The 19,119-nt window shown below is 44.6% G+C and overlaps 1 protein-coding gene and 1 long non-coding RNA gene across 2 annotated transcripts in view; one reads left to right on the top strand and one right to left on the bottom strand.

Annotated features, from left to right (window-relative positions):
• The window catches only part of LOC137563978 (uncharacterized), a 60,601-nt gene that overhangs the window by 17,753 nt on the left and 23,729 nt on the right, over positions 1–19,119 (bottom strand). The window lies entirely within an intron of this gene.
• Positions 1–19,119, top strand: part of ARHGEF37 (Rho guanine nucleotide exchange factor 37) — a 167,800-nt gene that overhangs the window by 134,919 nt on the left and 13,762 nt on the right. Inside the window, 1 exon segment of the mRNA XM_068277128.1 lies at positions 3,074–3,250. Within this exon segment, the coding sequence (XP_068133229.1) occupies positions 3,074–3,250 (177 nt within the window).

The following is a 19,119-nucleotide window of genomic DNA, read 5'->3' as shown; positions in this document are numbered from 1 at the left end:
GGACACAGCATGGATGATCTTCGTGTCACTGCCCTGAAGGGCGGCTTCAAAACGTCAAATGACCGATTAATAGCAGAAACAAAATTTATAAATTGTTTCAAAGCTGTGCATAAGGACAACAACTTTCTATATTGGTATGAGATTGATGATATATGAACTGTCTCAGCCACCCTAGCTGAACTTGTGAACTAAGAATTTACGATACCTCTGGGTCAATCCTAATACCAGGTCTGTGAGCAATAAAGTAAACAAGGATCCTTATCTTACCCCATTTAGATGGTCTGTTTGTATTAAGGCATCTTAATGATGTATTTATGCTTGAAAAAAATATCTGTTTTCCCTTTTGATGTTGCATGTATATAAGCTGTCTGTACCACCAGCTTGCAAACTAACAGGATGTAAACCTGACGAAGGCTGCAAGGCCGAAAGCTTGTTTATTCTTATTCATTTGTAGTTAGCCAATAAATGGTATCATCCTGATTTAAAAGTTCTTGCTTCTGCTCAAAGGAAATATAAAAAGTACATTTACAGAGGAGAAGGGAGAAAAGGAGCAGTCATTTTCTGACCTACTTTTTCACCAGCTGTGCAAGCTGTAGTTTAGTGTCAAAGATCATTCTGTATGAGATTTTTGCAACAATTTTCAGACAACAGTTGTATGATCTATTTCAAATAGGCTTTGAGGCCCAGTGCACACCAAAACCGCTAGCAGATCCACAAAACGCTAGCGGTTTTTGGAGCAGATTTCAGAGCGATTCGAGGCATGTTTAGAGACGTTTTCTAAACATACCTAGCGGTTTTGGGTGCGTTTTTGGCTAGCAGATTACACATATTGTTACAGTTTGGCCCAGTGCACACCAAAACCACTAGCAGATCCGCAATACGCTAGTGGTTTTGGGAGCTGATTTCAGAGTGATTCTAGGTATGTTTATAAAAGTTTTCTAAACATACCTCGTGGTTTTGGGTGTGTTTTTGTGTAGCAGATTACACATTGTTACAGTAAAAGCTGTTACTGAACAGCTTCTGTAACAAAAACGCCTGGAAAACCGCTCTGATGTAGCGTTTTTCACAGCGGTTTGCTTTTTTCCTATACTTTACAGTGAGGACAGAATTCTTCAGAAAACCACAAACGTGCAGCAGGAGGCACGTTTGCGGTTTGGAAAAAACCTCAAACCACTGGTGTGCACTATCCCATTGAAATACATTAGCCAAGCGTTTTTACAGGCGGATGCGGCCGGCGGATCGCACCTAAAACCGCTCAGTGTGCACTGGGCTTTAGACTTCATCCTGGTCATAATTAAAGTCATTATAAAAGTTATAGGAGATGCTTTAAGTTTGCCAGTACTTTACAATGCTATGAATTGGTGTCTGCAACAAGCATGTATTATAGGCCTTTTGACTTTACTGGTTGAAAACCATGAGGCTTCCATTAAGGGACCACGATTTAAAAAATGGTAAAATTAAAAAAGTATGTACATATTTATTAGAAGTACATTTCTCCCAGATTAACCTCCTGAGCGGTCTGGACGAGCTCAGCTCGTCCATCACCGCCGGAGGCTGCCGCTCAGGCCCTGCTGGGCCGATTTTTATCAAATAAAGTGCAGCACACGCAGCCGGCACTTTGCCAGCCGCGTGTGCTGCCTGATCGCCGCCGCTCTGCGGCGATTCGCCGCGAGCAGCGGCGAAAGAGGGCCCCCCCTAGCCGCCTGAGCCCTGCGCAGCCGGAACAAAAAGTTCCGGCCAGCGCTAAGGGCTGGATCGGAGGCGGCTGACGTCAGGACGTCGGCTGACGTCGATGACGTCACTCCGCTCGTCGCTATGGCGACGATATAAGCAAAACAAGGAAGGCCGCTCATTGCGGCCTTCCTTGTTTATTCTGGGCGCCGGAGGCGATCGGAAGATCGCCTCCGGAGCGCCCTCTAGTGGGCTTTCATGCAGCCAACTTTCAGTTGGCTGCATGAAATAGTTTTTTTTTTATTTAAAAAAAACCCTCCCGCAGCCACCCTGGCGATTTAATCAGAACGCCAGGGTGGTTAAAATGCAACATAAATTATTTTTTTTCCTATGTTGCTGTCATTTACAGTAGATCTGACATATCTGACAGGTTTTCGACTAGTCCATCTCCTCATGTGGAGTTCTCTGCATTTCTTTTATTATTTAAAAATAACTCCCTAGAAAGGATCAATTAAAAGATGCCAGCCTCCCTACATGTTTGCATGCTATTTCAAAAGTTGGAATTGAGCATCTGCCATTGGGTAAAGGTGTACATCCATTTAACAATTTTTCATGTCGATATCTGAATCGTTCGATCGCCCTGCACAGAAGATATCAGAACTAGTCCAAATCCTGTCTGATATGTCAGATTTTTATAATCTACTTTAAGTGACAGGGGCATAATAAAGTAATTTACAGCATATTTTACTCTGGGACAAATGTTACATTTGAAACATATGCATACAGGCGCATTTTACATTTTTTTTTCTCTCTATAGTGATCCTTTAAGGGAGTTGGCATCAAAACTTCTGGTTACTAAGCAACAGAAGAATTAATGTAAAATAGTTGTTAGTGCCACTGTCACCCTGTCATTTGTCTGAGCTGCTTCCAGGACACAAACCTAGGCTAATGAGCAAATCAGGATAATTAGAGCACCTTTCGTTAGTGTACATACTCTGGTTGCATACTAGTGAAATCGGGTCAAGACAATTGTCCAAAAGTTCACTTACCTCTACTCAAATTATTATAATGAGCTAGAGTTTTCTAGGGTCATCTAAATTAGCAGATGCATGTTTTGTACCATAAATGTAACCCTTCAGATCATCTCAGTTTGCATATTTGCCAATTATAAGTTTAACCCTGTAAAGAGTGAATGCTTCTTTTCCGGGTCTTCAGTTTCTGCATGCTGTGATTTATTCAGGGTAGGAACACACTAGGCAGAATCGCATATACTTTTTTCACTATGGGCTATGGAAAACGCACAGGCGATTCTGCCTAGTATGTTCCTACCCTCAGTGATGTGAATCTGGTATATACATGCATTATATTCTCTAGTTTGTCATGTGCTCCTTGTGTTTGGCAGGCTCCCGTGGATATGTCCCCAGCAGCAAGCTACAGCCCTATCAGGTGGAACAGAGACAGGTTTCCCCCGAATCAGACAAGATTATGGAACGGAAGAGAAACTCTGTTTCACCACAGAAGTGTCCCTATCCGACAGCGGTGGTGGAGCCGCCTGTTACTACTGGAGCTTTCCAGGTGAGAACATATGCAGTCTGCAGTCTGCCCACTATGCAGTCTGTAGACAGCCCATGGCTGCCCATGAGGCTCCTTAGGCGGCATAAGTTGGCGGGGGGGGTGGGGGGCGGTGCCTGTCTGGCCGTGGGGGGGGGGGGGGGGCGTAGTGCGAGCTGGAGGGGGTAGCAGCCAGGAAGGGAGAGCAGCGGGCACAGTGGAGAGGAGGGGGGTCAGACCCTCCCCTCCCTCACCTGTGGCTTCCTCATCCGTGCTCCCCCTCCAGCTATTAACGCAGCCTGAAACTTAATGCAGCGGGCGGGGAGTAATCAACACACCTCTTCCTTGCGTTCCAGACAACGGTGCGTAACATGCCATGTCATGTCCCACAAGTCTCCACTTTCTTAATTCTGCTCACTGTGGGCGACATTGAAGAAACAAAAGACTTGTGGAACATGACGTCACGCATCCTGCACCCCAACGCCTGGAATGCAAGGAAAGGTGAGTTGTTTGCTCCCCGCCCGCTGCATTAAGTTTAAGCCGAAGGGGCAGTGCAGATGTGCCCACTGCTCCCCATCCAAACTGGCTTCCTACTGGGGGAACTATGCTAGCTACTTATACTGAGGCAACAAAACTACCTATACTGAGGCAACTATACTGCCTATACTGAGGCAACTATACCACCTATACTCAAGCAACTATACTAGCTATACTGAGGCAACTATACTACCTATACTGAGGCAACTATACTACCTATACTGAGGCAACTATACTACCTATACTGAGGCAACTATACTACCTATACTGAGGCAACTATACTACCTATACTGAGGCAAGTATACTACCTATACTGAGGCAAGTATACTACCTATACTGAGGCAATTATATGCTACCTATACTCAGACAAATATACCACTTATACTCAGGCAAATATATTACCTTTACTGAGGCAACTATACTACCTATATTCAGGAAACTATACTACGATACTGAGGCAAATATACTACCTATATTCGGGCAAGTATACTACCTAAACTAAGGCAACTATACTACCTATACTGAGGCAACTATACTACCGATACTCAAGCAACTATACTACCTTTACTGAGGCAACTATACTGAGCCAAATATACTACCTATACAGAGGCAACAACTATACTACCTATACTCGGGCAACTATATCACTTATACTGAGGCAACTATACTACCTATACTTGGGCAACTATACTACCTATACTTGGGCAACTATACTACCTATACTCGGGCAACTATATTATTTATACTGAGGCAACTATACTACCTATACTCGGGCAACTATATTATTTATACTGAGGCAACTATACTACCTATACTCACACAACTATACTACCTATAGGGGGGCGCATGCTCACAAGTTTGCCTCAGGCAGCAAAAAGTCTAGAACTGGCCCTTTCTGTAGAACAGGCATGATGACTGCTATTATTATGTTGCCTGAGTGGTGACCTATTATGAACACATTAAGTGGATCTAGTATTATACTTGTATATATACCACAGCCACTTTTCCTGAATGATTTAATATCAGGCCTACAGTGTAGAAAAAAAAGCCTAACAACCTTATGGCTACATTGTAAGCAACTCACATGTGCACAGTATCAGGGCCTGGTCATACCAAATACATTATTCATTTCTGGGAATAAACCTATTAACCACCACTGCCCAGGCTTTGGTATAAACAGCATTGCTTGTGTGAATGCACTCATGATTTCAGCGCAGCACCATGTTTTCAGATGCATTTTAGAGAGGTGGAGATTGATACGTATTCACTATTGAGTGGAAGTACCTCACGCCATGCTCCACTCCATGCTCCACTGCAGACTGTGTGTATTACTTGCCATCCCTTACTGTATTAATTGACCCTTCAAAAATAAGCCTCCAGCATACAGTGTGAGCTACAGAATAGCTAAGCGGTTGGGACTTAAGCCTTGCAGCTCCAGGTTACTGGATTCAGGTCCCACCAGGCATGCTTTCTGCATAGAGCAGGCTTTCTCAACCAGGGTTCCCTGGAACCCCAGGGTTCCTTGAGGACTCTGTAGGGGTTCCTTGGCATTTTACCCCATCGTGAGGCAATTATAATAGAGCACATAATAATACTGTAAAAAGAAGCGCTATATTGGGGTAAGAATAATATTGACAGTATAATGAGTGGCAGTGTAATAGGAGGTAGTGAAATTAACAGCTTCACCTAATATTAAAGACCATGCCTCCTAAAAAATGAATGCAGGGGTTCCTCAAGATCAGCAAATTGTTTGCAGGGGTTCCTTGAGAACCAAAAGTTATTTGCAGGGTTCCTCCAGGGTAAAAAGGTTGAGAAATGCTGGCATAGAGTTTATATATTCCCATAGAGGCCCCAGTTTGCAGAGGTATGAGCAGATGAACTTGCATTTTGTTTACCACATTTATAATTATTAACAAAGTAATATCACTTTTGTGTGTGTGTGTCTGTGTGTTCTCCATTTCTCATTTATTCACCTTCGCATCTGAAAAGTCTGCAATGTCCAGAAGCCTGTGTGTTGGGTGTAGGTCAGCTACAGAGGTTTCTTAACCTACTGTATTGCAGATAAACATCAAAGGTCTGCAGGTACCTTTCTTATGTTGTAGTAGGAACATTAGTCTATAAGCTCTGTTGACATTGCTACATAATATGTCGGCACTATGTACATTAAAGAATTGTACTATTGTAGTGTAGGTATAATGGTGGCCATACATGGTACAATAAAAACGTTCGATTATCCCGTTTATTCGATCTAAATGATCGAATCGAATGAAAGTTGAAAATATTTTTTTTTTTTCGATCAAGAAATTCGAATGATTATCCTGTTTTTTTGAGAAAAATCAGATCGGACATGCTGGAAAAATCTTTATATTCGATCTAACGGAATAATCGAACTTAATTATCTAATCGAAAAAAAAATTAAAAATTGTACCATGTATGGCCACCTTTAGTTTGAGTTAACTTTTTTTTTACTCCATGTACATTCTTACTTATCTGCTGATCACTTGTACAATCCAAGGAGGACAGCAGACTCAGGGCAGTTTCTAGGTTAAATTGCACCCAGGGCGAGGGTGTCAAAATTGCGCCCCCCCCCCCCACAGCAAGGTATAGGTGCCCGCAGTATAAGTTAGCCAGGTCTAGTTGCACCCAGTATAGAGGTAGCCAGCTATAGGTCCCCCCAGTATAGGTAGCCAGGCATGGATGCCCCAGTATAGGTAGCCAGTATAATTGCCCCAGTATAGCTTAGCCAGGTAGGTGCCTCCAGTATAGGTAGCCAGTATAGTTGCCCCCAATATAGGTTAGATAGGTAGGTGCCCACAGTATAGGTTAGCTAGGTAGGTGCCTGCAATATAGGTAACCAGTATAGTGTAGCAGGAAGTAGAGCACGTATGACCGGCTATGTAGAAGAGACCAGTGGCAAGTGAGTGGCAATCGGAACACAGGGAGGTGAGTTGCTCTGCTCTCTAACATCACTTCCCTGTGCTTTACTTTGCATAGAAGGGGGAGCATGGAGGGCGGCCCCGGGGAGAGGAAGGGAGGGAAAGGTCGGGCCGCCCTCCCCGTAGCCGCAGCTCCCCCTCCATCATGGCACCTCCTCAGCGCTCAGGGCGGCCGCATGGGCCGCACACCCCTAGAAATGGGGCTGAGCAGACTCTTTGAGATCTTTGCATGGAGGAATAGAAAGCAGGGAAAGATTTATGTCTCAGGAGCCTATAGGTACAGAAGTTCTGGTGCCCTGAATAGTGCCCTGTATAATGAGAAACCTTTCTGTGACTATCAGCAATGGCCATGAGATACAGGAAGCAGTTTGCTAATTCTATTTGCCTTGTACAATGTTGAGGTTTGGTTCGCACATAAGCTTCTTACCCCTGCCAGACCCTCCAGTCTATGGATTGCTTCTGGATAGCGATAGCCACGGGGCTCATTGCCGCTTGTTGATCACAGCACATGTGTGCAATAGTGTACACTGACTTTGCAAAGGATGGGCTTTTAGCAGCAGGAGATCATCAAGAGTGCCTTTGGTATCACAGAAAAATAGGAAAAGACTCCTCTTGTGGGCCCTTGCCACCATGCTTGGTCGGTCTCTAACTGGTTTGAGGAACATCAGAGTTTAACCTGCTTCCATGGCCAGCTCAGTCCCCTGACCTCAATACTATTGAGCATTGTGGGAAGAAGTTGAAAGATCACTTTAAAGCTTGGAAACACCACCATCCAATCTAACCCAACTTAGAGCTGCTATTATGTCAGCCTGGGCCAACGTTCCTTAGCAACAGTATCAGCATCTTTAGTCCATGCCAATTAGAATATCGGATGTGATCAGAGCTAAAGGTGTGGCAACTCATTATCAGAGGGTGGTAAAGATAGAGAATTTTTTGGCCACTCAGTGTAATTTTTCTCTTATTGTTTATTATATCTGTGGAGATTAAGCAAGCTTGAAGCAGCCCTGGTGGCTGACAAAACCCAATTATTTGGAACATCCCTTTCCCTTTTTGTTGGCATATATAATAAGTGTATGTCGTGCACACAGGGCCAGATTTCTGGAAAGGCCACAAAGACCATGGCCTAGGGAGCTGAAAATTCAGAAGGGATAAAAGGGTGGCAGGTCCTGACTGAGACAGATAAGAGGCTGCATGTCAAAATAAATCATTTCTCCTGCTCCGAAGCCGCCCTGCTTTGCTGCACACACAGTCAGAATTCCAGAGCTATGTGTATTTCCCTTATTATTATTATTTAGTATTTATATAGCGCCGACATATTACACAGCGCTGTACAGAGTATATATATATATATATATATATATATATATATATATATATATATATATATATATATATATATATATATATATATATATATATCTATATATCTTGTCACGAACTGTACCTCAAAGGAGCTCACAATCTAATCCCTACCATTACCATATGTCTATATTATGTAGTGTAAGTACTGTAGTCTAGGGCCAATTTTTTTAGGGTGAGCCAATTAACTTGTCTGTATGTTTTTGGAATGTGGGAGGAAACCGGAGTGCCCAGAGGAAACCCACACAGGCACGGAGAGAACATACAAACTCTTTGCAGATAGTGCCCTGGCTGGGATTTGAACCAGGGACCCAGCGCTGCAAGGCGAGAGAGCTAACCACTACGCCACCGTGCTGCCTTACTTCGTGGTGTGCGATGAGACAGTGCTATCTCCTGAACATACAAGCTTCAGTTTAGTGCCAGGGGTGCAGAGAAACCTGGATCACCATGTGCTTGCTGCGCAGTCTGTGACTCTGGTTGTAGACAGAATTTCAGATCCAGTAAGGTAAACATTTTAACAGAATTATCATTTCCACTTTACAACTCAAGCTGGGCTAAACAGTGTATTGCTAGTCAGACTCTGTTAATGACTTGAGCCATTCCTTCTCCTCTCTCCCCCTGGACCATAAATCTTAAACAAAAATAGATAAGGTGTTTTCTCCCTAGAGAAATTTATGGCAGACCCTTCTAAGCTGAGGCTAGTTATACACCAGGACGTTGCGTTTAGGGGACGTTATAGGGCACATAACGTGCCCCTAACGCAACGCCTGGTGCTCTCTGGTGTGGACGTCGGAGTGAGCCGCGTTGTGCAGCTCACTCTGGCGTCCATGATGCCGTGATGCGTACTCTTGGATGCATGCGGCATCACGTGGTCCCGCCCGGCCATTTGCCGCACAGAGCGGCTGCTCCAGGAAGTAAACACTGCACGTCACTGAGTGCAGTGAATATTAATTAGTCATGTGCCTGGCCGCTCTCCGCTCCTCCCCAACATTACTGAGCATGTGCAAGCAGTCTAACGCGGCTTAGCCGCGGAGAACGCACAGCATGCAGCACTTTGCTGCTTTACAATGTAACGCAACGTGGGTAGTGTGAACAGCCCACTTGTGTTACATTGCTGTGCGTTGGGGGAGCGTTTCAGGCTGCACTAACGTGCGCCTGTAACGTCCCTGTGTGCAAGAAGCCTAAATCTTAACCCCTTACTGGCTAATTTTAAAGGCAGCAGTACTGCAGATGAATGAGACAGACAACTCCTCTATAATTATAATTGCATATGTACTGTTGTACACTTTTGTATTGTTACTTTCTGTTTTGTATACCAAAAGTAATAACATATACTAAAAATTAAAAAAAAATATTTGTACTATGTTGGCAAACAGTAAAAACAAAACAAAAAATCTGTGAAAGAATCAGAACAATAAACAACAGAAAATAAATGCAACAGGTCTGTGATTATAGAAGAGCAGAGAGGGAGAAGAACTGCTCTGCTACTTCATGCCTGGTATACACCATGCAATTTTCCATGAGATAGACCGGTCAAATCGATTATTTCTGACAGGTCCAATCTGATTTCTGATCATTTTTCTGATCGACTTTGTATAAGTGATCGAAAAATCGATTCAACCCATCTATCTATAGCATTGGGGGCTCACTGCTCTGACAGGTAAAACAATCATTCATCATTTTTCAGAGGGAAAACATTCATAGGTATAGACGAGTCACTAAACAGCCATTTCCTCCTGCAGAAAAGTGATCGCTAGTCAGGGTGTTGGACAGAATGATATTGAGTGTGTGTGTGGGAGGGGGGGGCAGTTGGTGGTACTGGGCCTAGGGCACTGGAAAGTACAAATAGGGCACTGGAAAGTACAAATCTGGCCCTGCGTGCACACTGTTCTATATTTTAGTGAAGAAAGTGCAGTTTCACTTTAACTCAATTATCACCAATTAAATATTTCTGGAAAACCTTTCCCCCATTTTTTTTCACTGGATTTTACATAGATTTTTCTTCCAAACATGTATATAAACTTAGGAACTGGGTTAAGGATCAGTTAGCTTGAATGAATAGTGATTTATGAATAAGACCAGAGTGAACATGGGAAATCAGCCTGAGACAATAGAGAAGTGAATTTCCCCCCTGTTGGTTTTATAAATGATATATTTTCCTCTTTGGTAACAGACAGACACATGCCTATTATTTTTCTCGGCTGGAAACCAAATGCTATTAAACACTGTATCCTGGTGTTTCAACTGGGTGTCACACATCCTTTGAAGTTGCTGCACAATTTGGCAACTTGCCAAGATGCCGGGAAAAAACTAGAGAACTACTTTGCATAGCTACAACTGATTCTTTCTTGCTTTCTTTAACTATTTGTAGACTGAACAATAGAGCATTTGTATTTAGTAGGTCCAGTGGTGTAACTAGAGATCACAAGTTACACCGCAGGAACCCCCCACCCCAGAAAAACTTTGGTTGGCACCAGCCAGGACGGAGCAGACTCTAGAGTCTTCTGCTGTCCTCCTCACCAGAGGTGGACCAGCGCTCGGACCCCCAAAGATCTGCAGACAAGGACTTGTCCAACAGGTGCAGTAGCAGCTTTTGGATGGGCTCCGGCGGAAATAGCCAAGCCTTATTGGGACTGTCCTACTTTGCAGACACTTCGTGCCTGCACAGTAGAGCGGACCCGATCAATCTCGGCTTTTTCTACAGGAGCCAGAGGAGAAAACCGCTACTGCACCTGCATGCAGAGGCGACTGAGATTGTGTTTATTTACTTTTCTCTGGGGTCCCAGCGGTGGAAGTGGTTTGCGTAGAATAACGGGGAGCCTTTAGGATCCAGAGGCTTTCCCCCGCCGAGGTGAGTACCCCCTTCTTACAGGATTACTTTAAATATTGGCCATCTTATTACATACCAGATGTGTCTTTTTTCGAGTATTTCAGATACAAAAGAGATAATAAGGCTAGCAGCAATACTAGGAGTACCCAATGCTGCCAAAAACCCTCCTAATTAGACTTATTCCTTGGAAGAAGATGCTGGCTTTGGCAGTGGGTATGGTGTGTGACATGCAAGAACATCAGAAGTGCAGACTGCACTGTCTGACGTTCACACTTTATGCGCTGTGCAGCAGTGTGATGTGATATCGTACTGTTGCATGCATTTTTGGCCCATTCACTGTACATGAACAAATAGAGTATGACTACCTGTACTTTGTAGACTATGCTTACTTGTGCTTTGATCATAGACATCATATTACTGTGGGATTGGTATGTGAAACATGTACATAGTGTGTGTGTGTGATAATCACATTCTGTGTATGCGCTTATTATTGTTATTTCTAGAGATGATTAATTTCACCTCCAAGGGTTTTTAAAAATAATTAACATGTATTTCATATTTCTATGGGAAGGTGTATAATAAGGTATTTGGATGTGGTTTTACTTTTTGGCCACAAGATGGCGATATAGAGTCAGTGTGTTCTAAAAATAGAAACAGAACCATCTGTTTATATTTGTTTGTATTTGTGTACATACAGGGACGTAGATACTCGTGCTGGGGGAGGTGAAAAGGTTATAATATACCACATCAGCCACTGTGTTAGTAAAGCAGATGTGCTGTGTGAGTATTGGAGCTCTGCAGAGCACAAATTGTGGACTTAGGTGTGCAGTGAGTATTTCAGCTCTGCAGAGCACACATTGCTGTACAAAGATGTGTTGTGAGTATTGGAGCTCTGCAGAGCACATATTGCTGTACTAAGATGTGCTGTAAGTTTTTCAGCTGTACAGAGCACACATTGCTGTACTAAGGTGTGTTGTAAGTATTGGAGCTCTGCAGAGCACACATTGTGGACTTAGATGTGGTGTGAGTATTTGAGCTCTGCAGAGCACACATTGCTGTACTAAGATGTCCTGTGAGTATTGGAGCTCTGCAGAGCACACATTACTGTACAAAGATATCCTGTGAGTATTGGAGCTCTGCAGAGCACCATTGCTGTACAAAGGTGTGCTGTAAGTATTTCAGCTCTGCGGAGCACACATTGCTGTAGTAAGGTGTGTTGTGAGTATTGGAGCTCTGCAGAGCACAAATTGTGTACTAAGATGTGCTGTGAGTATTGGATCTTTGCAAAGCACACATTGCTGTACTAAGATGTGCTGTGAGTATTGGAGCTCTGCAGAACACACATTGCTGTACTAAGATGTCCTGTGAGTATTGGAGCTCTGCAGAGCACCATTGCTGAACAAAGGTGTGCTGTGAGTATTGGAGCTCTGCAGAGCACACATTGCTGCACTGAGATGTGCTGTGAGTATTGGAGCTCTGCAGAGCACACATTGCTGTACTAAGATGTGCTGTGAGTATTTCAGCTTTGCAGAGCACACATTGCTGTACTAAGATGTCCTGCGAGTACTGGAGCTCTGCAGAGCACCATTGCTGAACAAAGGTGTGCTGTGAGTATTGGAGCTCTGCAGGGCACACATTACTGTACTAAAGTGTGTTGTGAGTATTGGAGCTCTACGGAGCACATATTGTGAACTTAGGTATGCTGTGAGTATTTGAGCTCTGCAGAGCACACATTGCTGTACTAAGGTGTGCTGTGAGTATTGGAGATCTGCAGAGCACACATTGCTTTACTAAGATGTCCTGTGAGTATTGGAGCTCTGTAGAGCACACATTGCTGTACTAAGATGTGCTGTGAGTATTGGAGCTCTGCAGAGCACACATTGCTGTATTAAGATGTGCTGTGAGTATTGGAGCTTTGCAGAGCACACATTGCTGTACAAAGGTGTGCTGTGAGTATTTTAGCTCTGTAGAGCACACATTGCTGTACAAAGGTTTGCTATAAATATTTCAGCTCTGCAGAGCACACGTTGCTGTACTAAGTTGTGTTGTCAGTATTGGAGCTCTGAAGAGCACAAATTGTGGACTTATGCTACGTACACACATGCGACAACGATCGTTCGTTGAGAACGACGAACAAACTTTTAATTGATGAAAGAACGACCTAAGTAAAGATAGTTTTAAAAGGTGTGTAACGATCTGATCGTTAGAACGAACGTTACATCACGTAAAGCAACTATTGCGCCTGCGCATAAAAATGAGAAGTTTCACAGAGAAATAGTGAAATGCGCATGTCAAGCCTAGTACGAACGACCGTTTCCAACGATGTACTACTTTTGCAAAGGATCGTCGTTGGTTAAAATCCGCTGAGACAGAACTTTCTTTTGTAGCGATTTGGCTCGTTCGTCGTTTGCCTTAATAGTCGGTGGTTCGTTTTTTGTAACGATCGTCGTTGGTAAAGATCGGGGAACGATCGTTACAAACGACTATAGTCGCATGTGTGTACGCACCTTTAGGTGTGCTGCGAGTATTTCATCTCTACAGAGCACACATTGCTGTACTAAGATGTTCTGTGAGTATTTGAGCTCTGCAGAGCACACATTGCTGTACTAAGCTGTGCTGTGAGTATTGGAGCTCTGCAGAGCACACATTGCTGTACTAAGAGGTCTTGTGAGTATTGGAGCTTTGCAGAGCACACATTGCTGTACAAAGGTGTGCTCAGAGTATTTCAGCTCTGTAGAGCACATATTGCTGTACTAATGTGTGCTGTGAGTATTGCAGCTCTGCAGAGCACACATTGCTGTACTAAGATTTCCTGTGAGTATTGGAGCTCTGCAGAGCACACCTTACTGTACAAAGGTGTGCTGTGAGTATTGGAGCTCTGCAGAGCACACATTGCTGTACTAAGATGTGCAGTGAGTATTGGAGCTCTGCAGAGCACACATTGCTGTACTAAGATGTGCTGTGAGTATTGGAGCTCTGCAGAGCACACATTGCTGTACTAAGATGTCCTGTGAGTATTGGAGCTCTGCAGAGCACACATTGCTGTACTAAGGTGTGCTGTGAGTATTGGAGCTCTGCAGAGCACAAATTGTGGACTTAGGTGTGCTGTGAGTATTTCAGCTCTGCAGAGCACACATTGCTGTACTAAGATATGCTGTGAGTATTGGAGCTCTGCAGAGCACACATTGCTGTACTAATGGAGTGTACACACTTGAAAGATTAATGAAAGATATTAGATCAATTTTCCCCCTTCCATGTAGTATGAGAGCCATAATCTACACAGTCTATTCTATGGAGCTGAACTCCCCATCAGATAAAATTCTTTGCAAGATGCTGCACACAAAGATGCTGTACACATTCAAAAGATCTGTTCCTGCAAAAGATCTGTTCCTGCAAAATGCATTCATAGTCTATGATATCTGCAGAGCCTCATACACACCTTGTTTTACTAATCTGGCGGTATGGACGAGCTAAGCTCGCCCATACCGCCGATGCAATTAGCGGTAATGACGAGCTTAGCTCGTCATGTAGTAGCAGGGACTCACCAGTGCGATCAGCGGCGCGTCCGCTGCATCTGTCTGCTCTCCTTGGCTGTCTCCTTCTCCCTCCCGGGCTCCATGCGCACTGATCGCCATATAGGGAAGATGGCGATCCCCAGCTCCTTCCTGTGATGCAATCCATGCGCCCCCCGCTGGCCGGCGCATGAATTACATCACTAAATGACTCAGTACACAATGCCAATGTAATCCAATCCTGTTACAATAATTCAAAGTTGTTGGCGCAAACACCTGCAAACAGTATAAAAAGGTAGATCTGTTACTGATTCTTCCTCTTTCAGAGTCCCAGTGTCCAATTGCTAGTCTGCTTGTCAGCTAACTCTTGTGATTTCTGTTCTTTGAGCGATTTTCTGCCTTTGCTTCATACATATTGCAGTTCTAGTCTTTCTAATGACCCATACTCACGGGCTACAATTGTCGCCGCAACACGCAGGGCGCGCGTGTTGCGGCGACAGGTCGCCTGTGAGTATGCGCCGTCGCACGGGCGCGCACCCCGAACTGTCGCCCGTCGCTGATATCGCCGGGCGATTGAAAGTTTTAATCGCCTGGCGACAGTCGCCGCCGCACCTCCACCGCAGCTGTCGCTAGTCCGCGTGAGTACGTGGACTAGCGACAGCAACCTCCATTGAGGTATACGGAGCTTCCGGCGGGGGGAGGAGGAACGTCGGCGACAGCTTCCATTGCACCGCTGGTCTCTCTTCCGCGTGTATACGCGGAGGGACCTGGTGAGGAGCTGTCGCCGGCCTGTCGCCCACACGCTCACGTGTGCTGGCGACAGGCCACTTTTGCTGCCCGTGAGTATGGGCCATAAAGGCACTGTAATCTCTGTGTGATTGTATTTGCTGCAGATTTTTTTTTTTGTTGCTGACCTCTCAGCTTTGGCCGACCCCGTATCCTGCTTAGGGTCATGGCCTCGACCTCCTGGAGGCGGCTGTCTGACCAGGAGCTTCTTGGACACCTTAGAGGATAGCGGCAGTGATGTCAAGTCTGTGGCTGAGGAATCTACCGACAGTGATGTTCCTGGGGACCTGTCATCAGAGACCGAGGCCAAGAGTGACAGCGACACAGAGGAGCTAGTTGTTGTGCGCACGTGGTGTGAGCTTGGAGAGTCTGGCGCAAGCTCCACCACCCAGGGTCCCTTTCACTGGGGTACCTGGGCAGAAGTGCAACTGTGACCACAACCCACTGGCCTACCTGGAGCTCTTCCTGACCAAGGATGTCATCCAGACGATTGTAGAGGAGATCAACCGCTGCACAGCAGCAGGGTGCTCCTCTAAACAGGTTGTCCTGGAGCAGGAGGTGGGAACATGTCACCAGGGGTGACATCTGGTTGTTCTTGGGCCTCATCTTACTCCAGGGAGTGGTGGGGAAGCTGCTGCAGAAGTGGTACTAGTCCACAAACCGGATGATTGCCACTCCGTTCTTTGGGTGTGTGATGCCGGAGTACCGCTACACCCTCATCATGAAGTATCTGCACTTCGCCAACAACGAGGACTTCAATGAGGCCACCCATCCCGCACCCAAGCTGAAGAAGATCTGGGACATCTACCAGCTGATTGTCTGCAATTTCCGGGATGCCTACATACCAGATCGAGACGTCACTGTGGACGAAAGTCTCATGGCGTACAAGGGGAGACTTAGCTGGGTGCAGTTCATCGCATCTAAAAGGGCCCGCTTTGGGATCAAGTCCTTCATGCTTTGTGAGGCCAAGTCCGGATACATCTGGAATTCCATTGTGTACACGGGCAAAAGGCATGAAGTTTGTTCCACAGTACAGTATGGGTTTGCTACCTCATCCGTGCTCACTCTCATCGAGCCGTTGCTGGATCAGGGGTATTGTTTTACCACGGACAACTTTTATACCTCCCCAGTACTGTACGACAACGTGATCCAGCACAAGACGGACGCTTATGGCACGGTGAAGGCCAACTGACGCCAAATGCCACCGGCCTTTTCTGGCAGGAAGCTGAAGAAAGGTGAGGTTGTTGCCTGGCAGAAGGGGAAAATGATGGCTCTGTGGTGGAAGGACAAACGGGACATGTGCATCCTCAGCACCGTGCACAACGCTGCTACTGTGCACACCACCACCAGAGGTAGCAGGGAGTTGGACAGGCCCCAAGCGGTGTTGGACTATAACCACACAATGGGAGGTGTGGACAGGGCTGATGCGGCCATGACCTTTTATCCGGCTGTCCGCAAACAGCAAAAAAAAATATTATAAGAAAATTTTCAGGCACCTCCTTGAACAATGCCTTTGGAATTCCTATGTCCTCTTCCAAAAAAACAGTGACAGGCCTGTTGTTCATCATGATTTTGTATGGCAGTTATGTGAAAAAATCTATCTGAAACACCCCCCACCGGAGTCAAGTAGATTGGAGTGCAGAACGTCCTATATTGTGAATCCGGAGAGACTGACTGGACGCCACTTTGTGGAATATTTGCCACCGACCGCAAACAAGCTACAACCTACAAAAAGGTGTGCGGTCTGCTGCGCCAAAAAAGGCCCTGACAGGAAAAAAAATGCGCAAGGAGACCCACACTTATTGCCCGGACTGCGATGTGGCACTTTGTGCAATCCCTTGCTTCAAAGTGTACCACACAAAGGAGGTGTTTGAGGGGTAAACCTCTGTACTGTATTTTTTTTTCTGCCTTCAAATATTTATTTCTGCATTTTCTGCATATTTCTGCATTGATTAAAAATGCAAGCTATTTCTGTGTGTCATTAATACATTTTATTTTATTTTTGACAAGAATTTGTGTTTGAAACTTTTGTTATTCTCATAATGTATACTAAACTCTTGCTTGATTCATTTTGGTAAGTTACAGGAAAAAAGGATCTGAAAAGTAATTGTACCACTTTTTGCACGGAAATCCTGGGGAAATAGAACGCCAGGGTGGTTAACGGACATTCATCTGCAGATCAGATCCACCAGGATGGATCTTCAGATCTGCAGTTGAATGTCTGTTAAACAAGGTGTGTATGATGATCTGCAGATAGCATAGACTATGAATGCATTTTGCAGGAACTGATCTTTTGCAGGAACAGATCTTTTGCAGATACTGATCTTTTGAATGTGTACAGCATCTTTGAGTGTAGCATCTTGCAAAGATTTTATCTGATGGGGAGTTCAGCTCCATAGCATAGACTGTGTAGAGTATGGCTCTCATACTACACAGAAGGTGGTAAAGTTGGTCTAAGATCTTTCATTAATCTTTCAAGTGTGTACAGACCATAAGATGTCCTGTGAGTATTGGAGCCCTGCAGTGCACAAATTGTGGACTTAGCTGTGCTGTGAGTATTTCAGCTCTACAGAGCACACATTGCTGTACTAATGTGTGCTGTGAGTATTTCAGCTCTGCAGAGCACACATTGCTGTACTAAGATGTGCTGTGAGTATTTCAGCTCTGCAGAGCACACATTGCTGTACTAAGGTGTGCTGTGAGTATTTCAGCTCTGTAGAGCACACATTGCTGTACTAAGATGTGCTGTGAGTATTTCAGCTCTGCAGAGCACACATCGCTGTACTAAGGTGTGGTGTGAGTATTTTAGCTCTGCAGAGCACACATTGCTGTACTAAGGTGTGGTGTGAGTATTTCAGCTCTACAGAACACACATTGCTGTACTAATGTGTGCTGTGAGTATTTCAGCTCTGCAGAGCACACATTGCTGTACTAAGATGTGCTGTGAGTATTTCAGCTCTGCAGAGCACACATTGCTGTACTAAGGTGTGGTGTGAGTATTTCAGCTCTGCAGAGCACACATTGCTGTACTAAGGTGTGGTGTGAGTATTTCAGCTCTACAGAACACACATTGCTGTACTAATGTGTGCTGTGAGTATTTCAGCTCTGCAGAGCACACATTGCTGTACTAAGGTGTGCTGTGAGTATTTCAGCTCTGCAGAGCACACATTGCTGTACTAAGATGTGCTGTGAGTATTTCAGCTCTGCAGAGCACACATTGCTGTACTAAGGTGTGCTGTGAGTATTTCAGCTCTGCAGAGCACACATTGCTGTACTAAGGTGTGCTGTGAGTATTTCAGCTCTGCGGAGCACACATTGCTGTACTAAGGTGATGAGCTGGGAATGGCTCAGCATCTGAGAACAGTTTTACTGCAGTCCCACAGGCAGCAGTCATGCACGAGTATGACTCATAGCCCGGATTATGAAGAAGACGGCAAATGTTAGAAATAAGCTGACTATGCCAGTCATCCACTGATGATGGGGCATGAAGGCTTTCAGAGGAGATTCCCGCATTGACCTACTTAATCTGCAACCATATGTATGTTACTGTGAATGGTAAACTATGTGCACATGTAACATAGAGAAACATAGATCATTAGATTATTACTATTGATTTATATGGCACCAGCATCTTCCGTGGCGCTGTACAATAGCATACAGGGTATAATAATACAACAGTTGATACCAGACGATATAACAGCTAATGCAGTGAACAAATTAACTATATATTATAGACAGGGGTGGGAAGTATGAACACCCATTACACAGCATTGTGAGACAAAAGGGGAAGAGAAGAGAGCCCTGGCCAAAAGGCCTTACAGTCTAAATGTTTAAAGGAATAGCATCATTATCCAAGTGTTCTAAAATGACAATGTACAAATAATGTCTAAGTAGCTGTGTTAACATTTTCCTACTTTTCATGTTAAATATCAGAGGC

The sequence above is a fragment of the Hyperolius riggenbachi genome, chromosome 3, assembly GCF_040937935.1.
Source record: "Hyperolius riggenbachi isolate aHypRig1 chromosome 3, aHypRig1.pri, whole genome shotgun sequence".
Classification (NCBI taxonomy): Eukaryota; Metazoa; Chordata; class Amphibia; order Anura; family Hyperoliidae; genus Hyperolius; species Hyperolius riggenbachi.
This window is presented reverse-complemented; position numbering and strand designations above follow the sequence as displayed.